At 48.2% G+C, this 15,599-nt stretch overlaps 1 protein-coding gene across 3 annotated transcripts in view; it reads right to left on the bottom strand.

Moving 5' to 3' along the window:
- CCDC50 (coiled-coil domain containing 50) overlaps positions 1-15,599 on the bottom strand; it is a 149,231-nt gene that overhangs the window by 29,298 nt on the left and 104,334 nt on the right. Inside the window, exon 2 of one of the 3 annotated variants that reach the window (XM_079315063.1) lies at positions 9,049-9,158. In XM_079315063.1, the coding sequence (XP_079171189.1) occupies positions 9,049-9,097 (49 nt within the window). In that variant the 5' untranslated portion in view covers positions 9,098-9,158. Of the gene's footprint in view, positions 1-9,048; positions 9,318-15,599 lie in introns of those variants that run through there. The other 2 variants (XM_079315062.1, XM_079315064.1) reach the window with 2 other exon arrangements.

The following is a 15,599-nucleotide window of genomic DNA, read 5'->3' as shown; positions in this document are numbered from 1 at the left end:
CAACACCACTCCTTTAAACTGGTGTAAGGGAGGGGGAATTGGAAAACAGTGTCTCATCAAGTGCAACTCAAAACAGCCACCCACTCAGAAAATTGCTGGGGCATGGAGCTTGCATCTCAAGAGATTTGCACTGTATGTACCCTCCCTTAACCCACACCCATTTCCAATGGTGATCACTGTATTCTGTTGTTTTATCAGTTTAATTCAGCTTTTATTTCAGCATTTTAGCCTATTTTACACCACACAAAACTTTCAGAAGGATGCATTAAGTTTCCAAGATAGGCAAAACTTCCGTTTTCTGATGAATGCACAGCTAAACCCCTTGTTAGTTCAGCAGTTTCTCTGCAGAGAGATGGCTGCTCCACTTTGTGGTTCAGGATAGCTTTCAGGAGCCATGGCTCCCAGGATTGCAGATATTTGACCAGCATTTCTCAGCCCTCAGGCTGTGGTGAATAACCCAGACAGCAGCTCCAAAGAGGAAGCCAGGAGCAGAGATAATGCAAAGTGTCAGCTCTCACAGGGTTCTGCTCCAGCTTAATCCTGAAAGATAATGTAGCAAAATACAAGGGACACACAATGCAAAAAGGAAGATTTGAATGCCCCTCTGGTACAACTTCATGCCCTGACTCAGTTTGGTGACTGCTTACAAAAGGCTGACTGCTCAAAACCTCACACCCACACAGAAGCTGCCAAGTGCCAAAAAAAGGTTAAATTTCCTCTCTAAACCCCACAGTGTGGTTTTACACAACAGTGACCTGCAGTTGTACAGAGAAACAAGAAAGAACCACTGGGAAAAAAAAGCAGAATAAAGAGTCCCCAGAGATGCCACTTTCTCTTCAGCCTTTGGATGACTAGAGCCAGCCCTGAGACTGCTCCATGGTTTGTAGCTGCAGCTGAAAGGACACACCAGTGTCAGTGCCCATTCAAACCAGCCAGGTTTTAATCCTCCAGATCACATACCAAGAGAAGCAAAGCTCCAGCAGGATGGGCCTTTGGGCAACCTCCCAGCCTTGATGGAAACCCTGCCAGCTGCTGCATTCGAAGCTGAAGGTATCTGAACAGCCAGCTCCAATTCTTGCACAGATTCCCATCAGCTTCCTTTTCCCTAGAAAGGTGGCTGCTAGGATGCAAGGAAAGACTCCTGTCTGCCACCTGTTCAGCTGCTGCCAGCACTGCAGAGCTGCTCTGCAAGAACAACTATCCTCCACCTAACCAAGCCATGTTGTTGGTTTGTTTCAAAACCTTTTTCCTTTGCTCCACCAGCTCCTCATGGGTACTCTCCCCACTCCCCCCTTGCTTCCTGTGTTTAATTTCTCCAGGTTTATTAGTCAGCTCTGGGGAGCACAAAGTACCAAAGCTGGCCCCAGATCAGTCAAAATTCTACATCCATCTACAAGTCACAAATCAGTAAAGCTGCAGCACTAACAATACATGTCTCCCTTCCTGCCACAGCCTTGTGTTGGCACACTGCCATAAGTGCAACTACAGACTGAAAACACTGACATGCAAGGGTAAGAATAAGTCCATGGCTTCTGAGGGCAAATGGACAGAGGCAGAACTTCCTGCATCATTCTGAAGCAAACTACTTTGTGGCATCAGCCCACAGTTCACATGCATTGCAAAGCATGAGGAAGAAGCAGGCTGGAAGTCTTTTCTCCTCTTTGAGAGCCCTAAAAGAGCTCCAGCTCAGTAAAGGCAGTTTTTTTTTTTTTTTTTGCTTTGGGAACTGTATCACGCTTAGGTGATATTTCATAGTCACACCTTCTTAAAAAGGGAAAAAGTAAAAAAAAATAAAAAAAAAAAAAAAAATAAAAAAAAAAAAAAAAAAAAAAAAACAGGATCAAGTTAAGTTCAGCTGTAACACAGCCAGAGTTGATGCTGTGGGCAATGCCAGCTGTCCAGAATACCAGGTAACTGAGCACTGAACTGGAGAAAAACCTGTTTTTCCCACCTCGAATCAGGGATGTGCAGAATCCAGGCAGGGCTGTGGAGCCCTAGCCAAGGTCTCAGTCCTTGCAGCACTACAATTAAGGTCAGGAGAGCCCAGCCCCTTCCCAACACCAACTTCCTTCGGAAACCTGGCGCCAACCAGATGGCCTGCAGGAGAGCCCAGCCTGTGAACAGCAGAGCTCTCTGCCTGCCATCAAAACAGCCAACACCCTGGTGGCTTGGAAAACTCCCAGGCCTTCTCCGTGCTATGCTCCATCACCTCACCTCAGCAGCACTGCCAAAGGCTGCAGGAGCTGCTGGGGAATTTAGGACATAAATCCTTCCCATCCCACCAGCCACTACCCCAAAAATAAAACTAACACCAGAGCAGAGGGAGAGGCCATTTCTTTGCACCAGGATGCTAAAAGTAATGCTTGCTGTATCCAGAACAGATAGATACAATAAGCTGCTTTTGCACTGCAAAGTCATTTTGCTGTGCAGAGGTGGAGAAGCTTTCCATCCACACTAGGAGAGGCTGTCCTGAGCCAGACCAGCATTACCCAACCCCTGTGCCAAGTCAGTGGCAACAGTCCCTCTGAGAGGAACATCTCCAACCAGAGCACACTGCAGCCTCTTGTCCTGCCTGGATGTAAAGAGACAATGCTACACATGTTATATAATGCAGAAAGGAATTAAAACCTCTGCCTTCTCACTGCCAGGAAATATTTCTGTTTATATAAATTTCCTTCTTCCTCCCTTTTGCCCCATTACTTCTCATGTCACTCCTATCAGTGTCCTTATGGAATATCTGTGTCTCAGTGTCTTCAAATATTTCCTCACTTACAGCCTTTTCCCCTTTGTCATCACTTATTGAGCACCATATACTGAGCCCATGTAACATTTCCCCTTAGAGCTGGCTCCTCTAACCACCAAGTTCTGGTTCAGCAAAAGTGCTCAGGAAAGGATGAACAAAAATGCACACAGGAACTCAGTTTTACTGCACACGGCTTGTTATACCTCTTCTGAAAGCAGAAGTGAAGAAAAGTGACTCACTTGCAAACCCACTTTGACTTTCTATCCTGAAGAGCACCTAATGCAGGGCAGAGCTACCAAGAGCACACAAACCAAACCTCCACCAACCTAGGCTGAAGACAAAAAGAAAAACAAAAAGAAAACAAGAAGATCTCACAATTTTAGTTCAGCAGACAGAGCATTGTGGCAGCGACATTGTGGGTTGGAGTGCAATTGAGATAATCATCAGTTGAGCTTAGGGAGCCTGACACAAAATAACTGGGCAGGTGCAGATGGGCTGTGCTAGGCTCTGAGCAGGCTTTCATCTACACCTTTTTCCTCAGGAAGAGTAACACTTCTGGCAAGCTGAATTCACAGGGTGCCTGGGGTTACAGGGTAAATTTTATGAGCACTAAGGCCTAACTGATCCCCTTTGCTCAAGGCAAGGCTCACAACAGCACTGCCTTGTACCCCTTACACAGCCAGCCTGGTGCTGCACTCTCCTGTTCTCTTCCCAGCAGCCATACAGTGTCAAGGCCACACAGCACTCACTCAATGAGCTGTGTGATATCTCATCAAGTACTGAGAAAGAAAACAGCAGGAAGGCTTCGATTTCTACTTCTTAAAAAGGAAGTATAAATGAAGTGGCAAGAGACCTTCACAAAGTCCTATACATGTTCTGTGGAAAAGCCAGTGCTGTAAGGCAAACAGAGAGCATGACAACACATGTCAGTCTCCAGGGAGACAGCAGTGGACATTTCCCAGTGGAAATGTCCAGCAAACATGCCCTTTGCTCCCTGCCATGCAGCCAATCAACAGCAGAACAGCAGCTGTTATCACCTTCTGGGAGAACAGCTGAAGGTCAAGCCAGCAGCGAGTATCATAGAAGAAAAATGGACCTAAAGCTTCTCAAGTTATAAGGCAGTTTCACCAGCAGACCACCCTCCTTCCTCAGTCCTTCAGCCTTCAAACCAGCACTACACAGGAGCAGCAATGAAGGAGCAAGAAGCCAACCAGCTGCGGACACTCTGGAAAGTGGAGAAGGAAGCAAGCAGGGAACTTGTCACTCTGTCCTATAAATCAGCACATTCATGTGAACTGGATGACTCTGAACAAGAAAAAGAAAGCTTATTCCAGCAAAACAGAAGTTTCACACAGCCCTAAGGAATATCCCATTGTTTTTCCAAATGGGTTTTTCTTGCACCAGAGAGAGCAGAACTGGCCTCTTCTGCTCCTTGCAGCAGCCATCTCCAACTCCTGCCTGGCACCCTCTGACGTTTCCCAAGGCCACAGGAAATGAAAGATTAAGCAGAGGCCATGGTGACAATAAACACACCACTCAGCTGGGAGCATTACTCAGAGACCAGCAATGGGTGATGAACGATGTCACAATGTATTGTAAATGGGAGAAAACCCCCACGCCTGCTATCCCTGTATCCCCAGGAATCAGTGCAAAAATAGTCTGTGTCCCCTCTCATCCCATTCCAAGAATCTGTCAGGAGTCAAGGAAACATCTCTGTAAAAAGCATCAACAGGAGTCTTGGAGTGTCTTTCTGCCAAAGACTGCTTTTTAAGCAGTATTTCTGCCTCAGTACAACCTCCACAGCAGCTCACAGAGGACAAGTGTTAAGGATTTAGGGATGGGAGGAGGCAGACCTGCTTGCTCAGTTGCCTTTCAGAGCCAAGAGCATGAAATATGCTATTCCTGCCCATCTCTGCCAAGCACTGCATATCCAGAACCACTGAATGCATAATAAAACTTTCACCCAGCTTTAACAAGAAGTGAAATGAGTGCCACAGCCTCAGCTACTGAATTCATGCATGCTGGAAAAACAGATCTCCTATTACCAAGAAGAACTGGACGTGAACCAGTGACCTGTGTCTATGTCCCATCACTCTGCACCTCCCCACTGCCCTCGAGCCATCCATCTAGCCTGAATTTCTCAGAGCCCTTAAAGAAGGAAGTCACAAAGCAGAAAATCATGATGCTGCAAGGAAAAATCCCAGCTGGAGCCAAAGGGCATGGGGCAGGTGGCTTCATAATGACCCGGCTGACCCTCAGCTGCTCTCAACATTGTTGCCCCGATTATACTAATCCAGTTAAAGGCCAATGCTTCCTTCAGATCCATACAGCTGACAGCTCATCCCTCAAAACCATTCCCCTGAAAAAACCCTAAGAAGGATCTTTCCCCATCAGACACCATGCCAACCATTCACACTTCCTCATTCCCCTTCCATCTCTGACACACATCAAATTTCTCTTGCCCACTGTCATGTTGCTGAGCACGGACAGGCACCAAAGGCCTCATTATAAGCCAGTAACCTCAGTCTGTTCCATGGGAGCCTGACATACTGCACCTCAGAGCTCATCCCCCTCCCCAGTCACTTGGAGGGTCAGTAGCAGGAGGTTTTTATTGCAGGAGTCTAGCACAGGTCATGTTAAGCTGCAGAGGTCAGCAGAAAGGTCTGTAGCTGGGAGGAAGACTGATGCTAACAGCAAACTTTTATTCAAATTATGCTAAGGCAAAAGAGAGCCAGCCAGACTGCCTGCCCAAGAGTCCTCCTTGCCAAGATAGAAAATATTCAACCTCTTCCTGTTTCCCCAAGGTCGCAGTCAGAGCTGTATGGTTTATTAGCACATTTGGGATACTGGCCTCTTGGGCAAGAGATTACAACCAGCAGCATTTGAATGTACAGCTCAGGAGCTCCCCAAAGTCAAATTAGGTGCTTAACAAAGAGTAGAAAGCACAGAGTGAGCAGTGTTGTATCTCTCCAAGCACAGGTGCCACACCAGCCTTTGTCAAGGCTGGAGCACCAGACAGCAGTGGCAGGGTCAGTTCTAATCATCAGCCCAGACATACTGCCCTTGCATTTCTTTACAGCCTTACTAAAAATAAAATTCAATAAAAACACTTTACCCACTGCAAATTTCCACAGTTCTCCAGCACTGCACACTGCTGGGGCAGAGTTTAGAGTCCCCTCCTCACCCACCTCTCCCTTGACTCTCTCACAGAGGATTCAAACTGGCAGAAAGATGAGGAGCCCGGGGAGAATACCCACACCTGGGTTTCTTCTGCTGCTGCCAACAAATGATGGCTCTTGGAGACTGCAATGGATGTGGGACTGAGCCCCAGCCTGAGCAGACAGGAATTCTCTTCACAAAGATGTTGCCTCAGACCTCTAGAAAGGCAACAGCAGAAGGACCACAGGTACATCCTCCAGAGAGGGTATGGTTTGCACAGCTCCAAAACACCTCCCGTGCAGCTCAGCCTGCCTGCATGCAGCCAGAAACACCTCTCAAGCCCAAGGGCTCACTCACAGCAGGCACCCAAGAGGGTAGAGCCCTTTCCAAACATAGCTCCTAGTAATGTATCAGGTCACAAGAGATGAGAGGCAGTTAGAGATCAAGCAGAGCCCAAGACAGTTTTATTTGCTTTATAAGTAGCTAGTTAAAATAATGTTTCTAGGATGTTTTTATTACCAAAAAGCTCACAAATGAGACCTCTAGTAAAAAAGATCTACACACACAAAACTGAGCAATCTCCTGAGGCAGGTCAAAAGAGCAAACAGCAAAGGCTGCTTTGTGAAAAGCAAATATGTCACAGACACCTGGGAGATAAACAGAAATGCAGACAGAGAAGCACAGGCCACAGATTGCAACTAACACCAAAACCTTCAACAAACAACTTACAAGAGGTTTGCTGACCACTGAGGTCAGATCCACTCTACTACTCATGGAAAAATGGGTCTGTTACACCAAGCTGCAGCAGCAAGGTGTAGTTTATACTAGGAAAAGTGTGTTTTGAGGGTGTATTTTTACGTCAGTTAAACCCCTGCCCACAAAATAAACTGGAGCAGCTAACGTGGTTTTCACCAGCAAAATGCCATCCACAACAGGCCTTCAGCTGACATAAATGCTTTAGGAGATAAACCAGGAACGTAAACACAAGAAGCAAGACTTCCTGCAGCACCTAGCTACAGTTACCAGACTTTCACTGCCATCGCTGCACTGAAATGATCCCACTTTCAGAAGACTTTTGAAATGACTCCAGAAGAGGAGGATGACACTGACACTCAGCAGTCCTGGCAACCTGCAGGCAGGGAGAACCTGGACACACCACCTCCTCTCCCGAAGCACAGCTGGTGAGGAACAAAGTTCTCAAACCAAAACACTGCTTTTCATTGTTAATGAATGACTAAGCCGACCTTTACCCCTGACAAAGAAAGGGAATGCTTTTTCCAGAAGGATCAGCAGTGATTTCTCTATCAGGAACACCTCGGTATGACAGGCAATGCATTTCTTTCCTCGGCTGGCAGTGACAAGGAGCACGAAAAGACCTAACCCAAAGCATAGCTCAGCCTCAACACTTTCCAAAACAAGTTATGCCATTAAACTAAAAGCGTGACACATGCCTGAGGCTTTGCAGAACATGGCTCAAACCTCATCTACTTTGCACGTTGCTCTGGGACACTACTTTAATCCCATTGCTATCAAGTAACAACAGATCGTAGTAACAGGACACTCTTGAAGCTTAATCCACACTATAGCATAGGTGCAAATTTCCCACGGACTGGCTGAGTTACACTGTAAGGCTCCAAATGTACTTTCATTCAGCATGTAAATGACCTTAGCTCAGTCCAGTAAGTTCAATTAAAAAAATTAATAAAAGCAAATCAGATTAAATTGTGAATATGAGGCATCTACATAGGGATTTAATTCACTTTAATCAACCCACTGGAAAGGTTAATTGGATTCATTTTCTTGAGTAACCAACCATGTGTGCACAGACTCTAAGGATGAGATCTTGACCACACTAAAATGGCCAATAACAGTTTTGTTAATGACTTAATAGGACGAACATTAACCCCTAAAAGGTCAGCTTTAGCTTTTGTTCCAGTAACACTAAGTGAAGCATTAAAGGATGACAAGAGGTCAAGGGGAACCTCCAGCTGCCTGCACAGAAATACGTTTTCTACTCTTGGCTGGCTAAAACATCAAATTCACTGCTATTTCGTAAGACTTGAAATACGAAGAAAAAAAAAAAAAAAAAAACAAAAAAAACAAACAGTGGCAAGAGAAACAAGCTGAAGGAAGTTTAGTTTCTTTCAGGCAGAAAACCATTGCTCTCTATTACTAGGGAGTAAATCTAAACTAACTTGATTACGCCAGAGCTTCTACCGGTTTATATCACAAATCACTGTCAGAAAGAAAAAACTATCTCCTAGACAGCTTTCTAAACCCAAAGCAGCTCCAGGGCACGTTTAATGGAGCTCAAAGGCACACGTGTGAGGCAGACGCTGTGCTAACAGGGAAGCCCCGGCCAGCCCGGCCCAGCAGAGGGTGAATCGGTGCTCAGAGCAGCGGGACCCTGAGAGCGAGGGGCGGCAGCGGCGGCTCGGGGCTCCCAAGCTCAGTGCTCATAAAAACCGGCAGGCTAAGTGTTTATAACCGGGGCCTCCGAATCACCACATCTGTGGATATTCACAGCTCTTCTCCCATCTTCCCAACGGCCCGAGCGGAGCCTCCGAAGCCGGCCGAGCCATAACTGCGAAGGACGGACGGACGGACAGACAGACATCCCTCGGTGCCGGTCCATCTCCCGCAGGGTGCCCCGGCCGGGCGCGGCGGGGGGAGCGGCGGCGGCTCGGCCCCGGCGCAGACAAAGGGCTGCGCCCTCCCCCAGCGCCGCTCCTCGCCTTCTCCCGGGGAGAGCGGCGCTGCCAGCCCGGCCCCGCCGCTCGCCCGGGGAGGGGAGCGGGGCCAGCAGAGCGGCCACGGCTCCCTGTCCAGCGCCTGTGGCTCCCTGTCCAGCCACCACCGCCGCTCCGCCGCCAGCCTGCACCTCCCCTCCCCTGCCGCCGCACACCGGGCACGGCACAGCCCCGGGAGCCCCGGTGCCACGGCCGGGGCACGGAGCGCCCCGTCCCCTCCCGCTGACCCGGCTCCCCGCCAGCGCCGCGGCGCCTGGATATTGTAAAATAATAGTGTTCAAAAAAAAAAAAATACACCCTAAACCAACAGTTTCCTCTCTGCCTCGCTCCCAATTCCCCCACACCGTCCCGTCCCGTCCAGCGCCCCCCTCCTCCCCGTGCCGGAGCGAGCCGCACCTTCCTTGACTCCGGGCAGCTTGGAGTGGTCGATGCCGATGCCGGCCATGGCGGGGCCCGGCCCGGCTGAGGGCAGAGCGGCCGCGCCGCCCGCGCCCCGCACCGGGAGTCGGAGCGGCTGGAGCCGGCGCGGCCGGGCCGTACGGCGCGGGAGAGCGGACAGAAAGCGCCGGGCGGGGCGGAGCGGGGCCGCCTCGCCGCCCCTCGCCCCCTTCCGGGGAGGTGGACGGGGGCGTCCCGGCCTGCTTCCCCCTCCCCTTCCCGCCGGGGCCCGGGCAGCTCAGCGGGACGGGCGCCTTCCGAGGGCGGTTATTTATACATTTGGCGGTTTTCGATTTTTTTATTATTTTTTAATTGTTGTTTGGCGGGGGGTGTGGGCGTTGTGTGAGGCCACGGGCGGAGATCCTCTCCCACCGCGGTCAGAGCGCTCGGCCAGCTCCGACCCCCGGCGCTCTGCCGTACCGGGTCCCGCTGCCTCTGCCCCTTCATCCCCGAACATCCCAGCCCCGTGCTCTGTCCGCCGGCCCGGGAATAGCACGTGTGTCGCGGCGGAGCCTCGGAGCCGCTGCCCGGCGGCGTCCCCTTGTCCCCGAGGCAGCTCTCGGGGAGGGCAGGGCAGTGCACGGAGGTTCCGGTCACGGAGCGCGATGAGGGGCCTGCGAGCCCCAGCCGGGCTCTGCCACACGCGGCCTGCTGCCGGCTCTCGACCGGGACAAGGGGATTCACAGCTGCTGCCCACGGTTTGCTTCGTGGGCAAAGGGGAGAAGATAAGGGGAAGAGGATTTGGGGTTTAGGGATGTCTGAGCTTCTCTGGGCTGTGCTCAGCAAAACCAGCCGCTCATGTCAGCTGTTATGTTTGATCATAAATGCCTGCTGCTGAGGACTGTGCAAGCAGAAGAAGTTAATATTGCCACACTGGAAATGAGTTGCTCCCAGCCCATGGCCTCGCTGCCACTGAGCAGTGCTGTGGGTGACTGGGATGGGAGCTGTGAGGGAGACAGATTGGGAGGTCAGAAAAAACATCAAAGAGAATAATATTACAGTTTTATTAAAAAGCAAAAACATTAAAGAAAATTACCAAAAGAATTTATTTCCAGAAGGTTAGCCTTGTGCCGCTCCTGTATTTTCTTGTTTCCTGAAATTTAGGAACTGTCTGCCCTTTCAAACTGTGCTTCACCAACCCCAACGTGGGTATGCATGGGCTGTCTTCAACCCGACTGCCTTCACCTTCCCTTTAAATTCTTAGCCCTGCAGAGAAAAAGGCACAGAACTGTGTGTATTTGTGATCCCTTCTCACACTGCACACACCTCTCGTGTGTGCTGGCACACTGAGGATTGATGGGCCTCCTCCCTAGGGGAATGCAGCACCACTTGGAGAGTGAGCAGAGCACAGCTGAGCCCCACTCCACAGGTTCTCCACATGATCACACAGATGGGCATTAGTCACAGGGTCTCTCCCCTCCAAAAGGCAGTGCACACAGATTATCTCCTGTCACAGTCCCAGCTCAGCCCAGCTCCTCCTAATTCCTCTGCCATCCGCACAAGCAGTGCAATCGGACTCCTTGCAAATAATCCCCATGGTTTCAGCCAGCTCTGAGCTAATGACAGGTCTAAATTCCATTTCTTGTTTCTCCTAAGTTACTTAATTCAGTATATTCCTCTGGACATCCTTCACCTTTTTCATAATCAAGCTTTTGATCACTTAGTAGGACTTTTTATTGTCACAAAAGCAAGGATAAAAGAAGAGGCCAGCCAGCCAGGACTAGACAGAAGTGGCAATGAATGCACTGATCTGACACAGGTCACAGCTTTCCAAGCCCAGAGTATGGTTTTGTCCTGTCCTTCTCTCATTATCAAGCATTCAAGTCAGGGCAGCAAAAGCTAAAATCCTGAAGCATTCACATTTACACAGCAGCTTTAATGCAACAGAGTCGCTTTATGACCCTACATTTATGAACAGACCTTTAAAGCTGTCCATCCCAATGGTCATGCACTTTACTCCACACACACAGCTCTTTGCTGTAGTCTGCAGTAATGAATTTATATCACACTCAGTTTTCTGTCTAGGGTCAAAACTGGCAACATAAATCTGCACTGCATTCAAGAGGTTCCATGTTGGGCTGATGTGGCTTTGGTTGCTGGTATGAGTGACCTGGAGTCTTCCTGGATGTGTTTAACTTCACTAAAGTAAGATCTGGTACCCAGTGCTCAAAGTCACAGAAGAGCAGTTCCTGATTTCAGGTTTCTAATACACAAAATATGGGCTCCTTATGTCTTCCTGTAGCTATATTTTTTTATCTTCAAGGTCTGCTGAAGCTCAGTGATAGCCAGTGGATGGTGAGCTCTGCTAGGACCTAAGGAAACTACAGGAACACAAACTAAGTAACACTTTGTTCTTGCTGCTGGAAATGCAGAGAACATCTTCAGTTGTCAGAGCACAGAAAGGCTGGAGCAGGCTCCTAGCAAGGGTAATGCAGGCAAAACCCTGTCAACACTGTCAGCCTGTTCCCTAAGGCAGTGCATTACACACCAAAGTATTTTCTTTGTCTTCTTGACACCAGATTTCTCTTTCATTTTAGCTTGATTTTTGAGACATTACTCAGATGGAGTCTCTGAAATTGGAAGATGGCATGGATCACTTGATTATGGAAGATCCAAAAATGACCACAGCAGGACTGAGGATGAGAAGGAATTTAACAGGAACCAGGGAATGAGTTACTGATACAAAGCTAGCACTGCAGCAGCATCACATCTTAGGTCCCCCCCAAAGGGCTCCTCAGTGTGGTTGCTCACAAATCACCCTCCCAACTCTCACTTGTATCTACAAGCTGCAGCTTCTAGGCAAAAAGCATGAAAAGTGTTTGTTCTGAGAGCCTGTCATCAGCTTTTCCTGTGCAAACTGTACATCACCTAGCTTGACAAGCAGTGCATGTTGCAGTGGGCAGGTGAATGCCAATAAAGCTGGGAAAAGTAACCTCTTCCTTTTATTGAAGATAACAAGACAATGGCACTTCAATCTTTTATAAAAGCAGGTACTTATTCTCATAGGATCTTCTGTTGGAAGAAAAGTCCATATTGTTTCCCATTAAAAAAACGGAATTTGATCTGACTTTAACTATTTTCTCATGGAGTAATTTAATTCAGAAGAGATTTTGCAGCTCAAACCAGGACTGGCTTCAAAATCTGATGAGGTTTCTCACTGCCTTCCCCAGGTGAGGTTTGAAAATCTCCAAAGCTAATGATCATCCACATCCCCCTGTGATTTTTCTCCTTGTGTCTTGGTGGGCTCCTCCTGGCTGCAGCCTGCAAATCTGGATCCTTGTCCTTGCACTGTGTGCCCAGTTTGGCTCTGCTTTCCAGCTGCCCCTCTCCATGGCAGACCCACATACCAGGCACATCTGTGAGGGGTGTGCTCCAGCAGAGAGCTGGGGCAGGGGCTCAGACATGGCACTGCAGCTGGGCTGTGCCACACACGAGTATTAAACACCAGGAGCTCCAGCACTGGGCACTTTTCTGCCCCTAAACACTGGAGTAAACCCAGACTGTTATACTGGTACACCACACAACACTTTCCCAGCTTTCACAGCACTGAAAACACTCCTGAGAGGATGCTTAAAGGAGAGGCTGGGATGCTTAAAAACAGGAAAAAAGCAGCACAACCTGGATTGGCTCTCAGAAAAGCCACTTTGAGCTTTGATGAGCAGGAGCTGCCAGACAGAGCTTTGCGACTCGGAGCTAAGGTTGCTTTATGCTGTAAGATCTTTCTCCAGGCAGGAAGAGACTGTTTTGTACTTGCTTCTTAAATAAACTGGGCACCTTTCCAAGTCTCCTGCTGTCATTTGAGGTCAACAGGATAACAACAACTGTGAAATAAATTAAGTCTCATCAAGATGTTCACTTTTGACAGAACAGCCTTTGTTAAAGTCTCCTTAACAACGGCAAAGCTCACTTCCAACTGATGAGGCTGCTGTCCGAATAGACACAGAGGATAATAATCCTACAGGCAGGAGCTTGTGCATCCATTGATGGTTAATGCAAAGGGATGGGGGAAAATGGTTCTAAATCTCTCTGCTATCAGGTGCTGCACAAGCCCACATCCAAAATTAGTAATGTGAGTGGTTACCCTTCTGGGGACATGGGCTCTGGATTTTCTCTCCAAGTCAAATTCCTGTAAAAACTATAAAACCTACTGCAGGACTCCATCCAATCTGCAGGAAGCCTGAAGAATGTGAGTGCATTGTTTTCCTGCTGTGATAAACAAAAATCAAGGTTTGGGGGCTCAAGCAGGACCTGCCCCCACCCAGCGCAAGGATGCTGCAGGGCCTCCCGGGTAGGGAGGCAGGTGATGTAGTGATGCAAGGGAAAAAACAGAGAGGGGAAAAAAATAACACTTCAGACATCAACCTCTCTGCATTTCTTAGCAAAGACACTTCAAGAGAGGTTTGAAATCTGTGCCAGAAGGGGTGGATGAGAGGAAGCGAACATTACAGCATTGGCAAAGAGCGCCAAGAAGCAGGTGTGTAATTTCCGTAGGTAGCTGAATGGTGCCTGTGGGAATTCAGGCTCCCTGAAGAACAAGGAGAGCAGAAGCCTGCAAGGATTAAGGTATTACAAAGCTCACCAGGGGTAATGAATGGGGTGATTGCAAAGAATGAGCAGAGAGGAAACATAACTTGTCCTTACATGTAACAACATAGCAAGGAACACTAGAAAAATCATGAGCTGTGCCACAACAGAGCAAGGGAATTTCTTGACTGTCAAGTTGGAGAGTAAACATGTACAATCTGAAGTGAGGTATGCCTTTCAAAAACCTCACTTAGAGGTAAGTATTATTAAAAGTGTTACATAGGAGATGAGGGAAGAAGAAAGTAGCTAAATGTGTCGTTCCTTACTCCTATGTCAGAAGAACAGAAACAATCAGAATAAGTTATTCACTGAGTGCACTGCTGGGACCTGCCTGCAAACCCACACAATTGAGGCATAAGAAGCATAACAAATGTGGCAGCTAGTGATGAAGCACCTCGGTCATTCTCAGATATTCACAGCCACTACCACCTGGATGAAACCTCAACACACTGATGTTGTAAGAGGGAATTTTGTGGGGGCTGAAGTAAGTGCAATTCTTGCCTAGCAGTGACTTTGCTATATTCCACTCAGAAAAATTTCTAGGTCTGCCTAAAAAAAATCACCTAATATGATTGCACCTGCCCCTCCTCTTCTGGATTAAAAAATATTAGAAACACAAAAATAAAAAATTCCTGTATTATCACTTGTGCCAGCTTTGCTTCCCAAGCTTCAGGGTGGTAAGGCATAAATATGTCCTACAGCCTCAGCTGGAGCCCTCATTTCAAGTCACTTTGTATGTACAAGTCTACAGCCATAAAATATTGGTATTCATTCAACAAAACACCCTTTTGCATGCACCAAACTCTCACAGAGTCTCAGTAGAGCAGGGTGAAAATGAAAAACTAACAAGGAGACAGGCTGCCCAAAATGCAGAGTTTAAGACTATCTGTATGAGTTTCACCAAAGCACTACAACTCTGTGTATGCTCCAAGTCCTCCCTTGGGTGACTTGTAGTGACAGTTTCCAAAAAAAAAAAAAAAGAGCAACATTTTTGGATAAACCAAAACACCAGATGGTAACTGAGAGCAGCAAGAGAGGGAAAGGGGAATGACAGTGAAAGTTGGCACTGTTAGCAGATAGTGTTGACCTCCACAAGCTTGAAAGTGCCCTTATTGGTATTTTTAGCAGGAAATTACCAGCCCTGTCTTTACTCAAACTAATACATGCAAAAGCTACATTCATCATCCAGGATGAACTCAGGGCTTGGAGAAGGCAAGACAGAAGAGAAAGGGATCAAGCTCAGGGTAAATCTGGTGGTTTAACCAGGTCATACCAGATCATGCCTCTTCAGGACACTCTCCTGGCAGGGAGATCAGATTAGTCCTACAGAGCCACACCAATATTTACCATTCAGGAGCATCACTGGAAGTGGTTTTGAGACCAGCAGGTCACAGCACATTTCAACGCAGAAGAGGTTTCCATATTGCCTTTCTCTCCTTGCCAGGAACCTCAGGCAAGTCGCCCCAGTCAGTAGGGAGGCTGAGTCTGGAGGAGGTGCTTCAGCTCAGGATTAAGAGGCAGAAGAGAACTGGGACATGACTGCCTCTGCTCCCTGTTTTCTCCATAGGCTGCCTCCTCCCACATCCAGCATCTCTAGAGCCCAAATTTACTCTTTCAGCCCCTCACTCCAGGGCAACGCTTTAGAGCTGGCTTGCTCTCTGAGAAGTGGAATGATTTCCTGGCAAAACCTGGACTGGAAATGAAAGCCAGACAGGCAGCCCAGCTTCACTCCTTGTCCTTCACAGCCTTAACCTCAAGGAACTGATTCTCTTTAGTATGATGCCCATCAGAGTGAGCTGGTGCTGCTTCCCTCTGTGTGTGATCCTTGGTTGCCTGCAGTGAGGTGGCAGCTGAGCTGCTCTGCACACTGCCTTGGACCTTTTCCTTTTCTTTCTCTGAGCAAGCAACCAGTTGAACCACAGCAT

The sequence above is a fragment of the Erithacus rubecula genome, assembly GCF_903797595.1.
Source record: "Erithacus rubecula genome assembly, chromosome: 11".
NCBI lineage: Eukaryota > Metazoa > Chordata > Aves > Passeriformes > Muscicapidae > Erithacus > Erithacus rubecula.
This window is presented reverse-complemented; position numbering and strand designations above follow the sequence as displayed.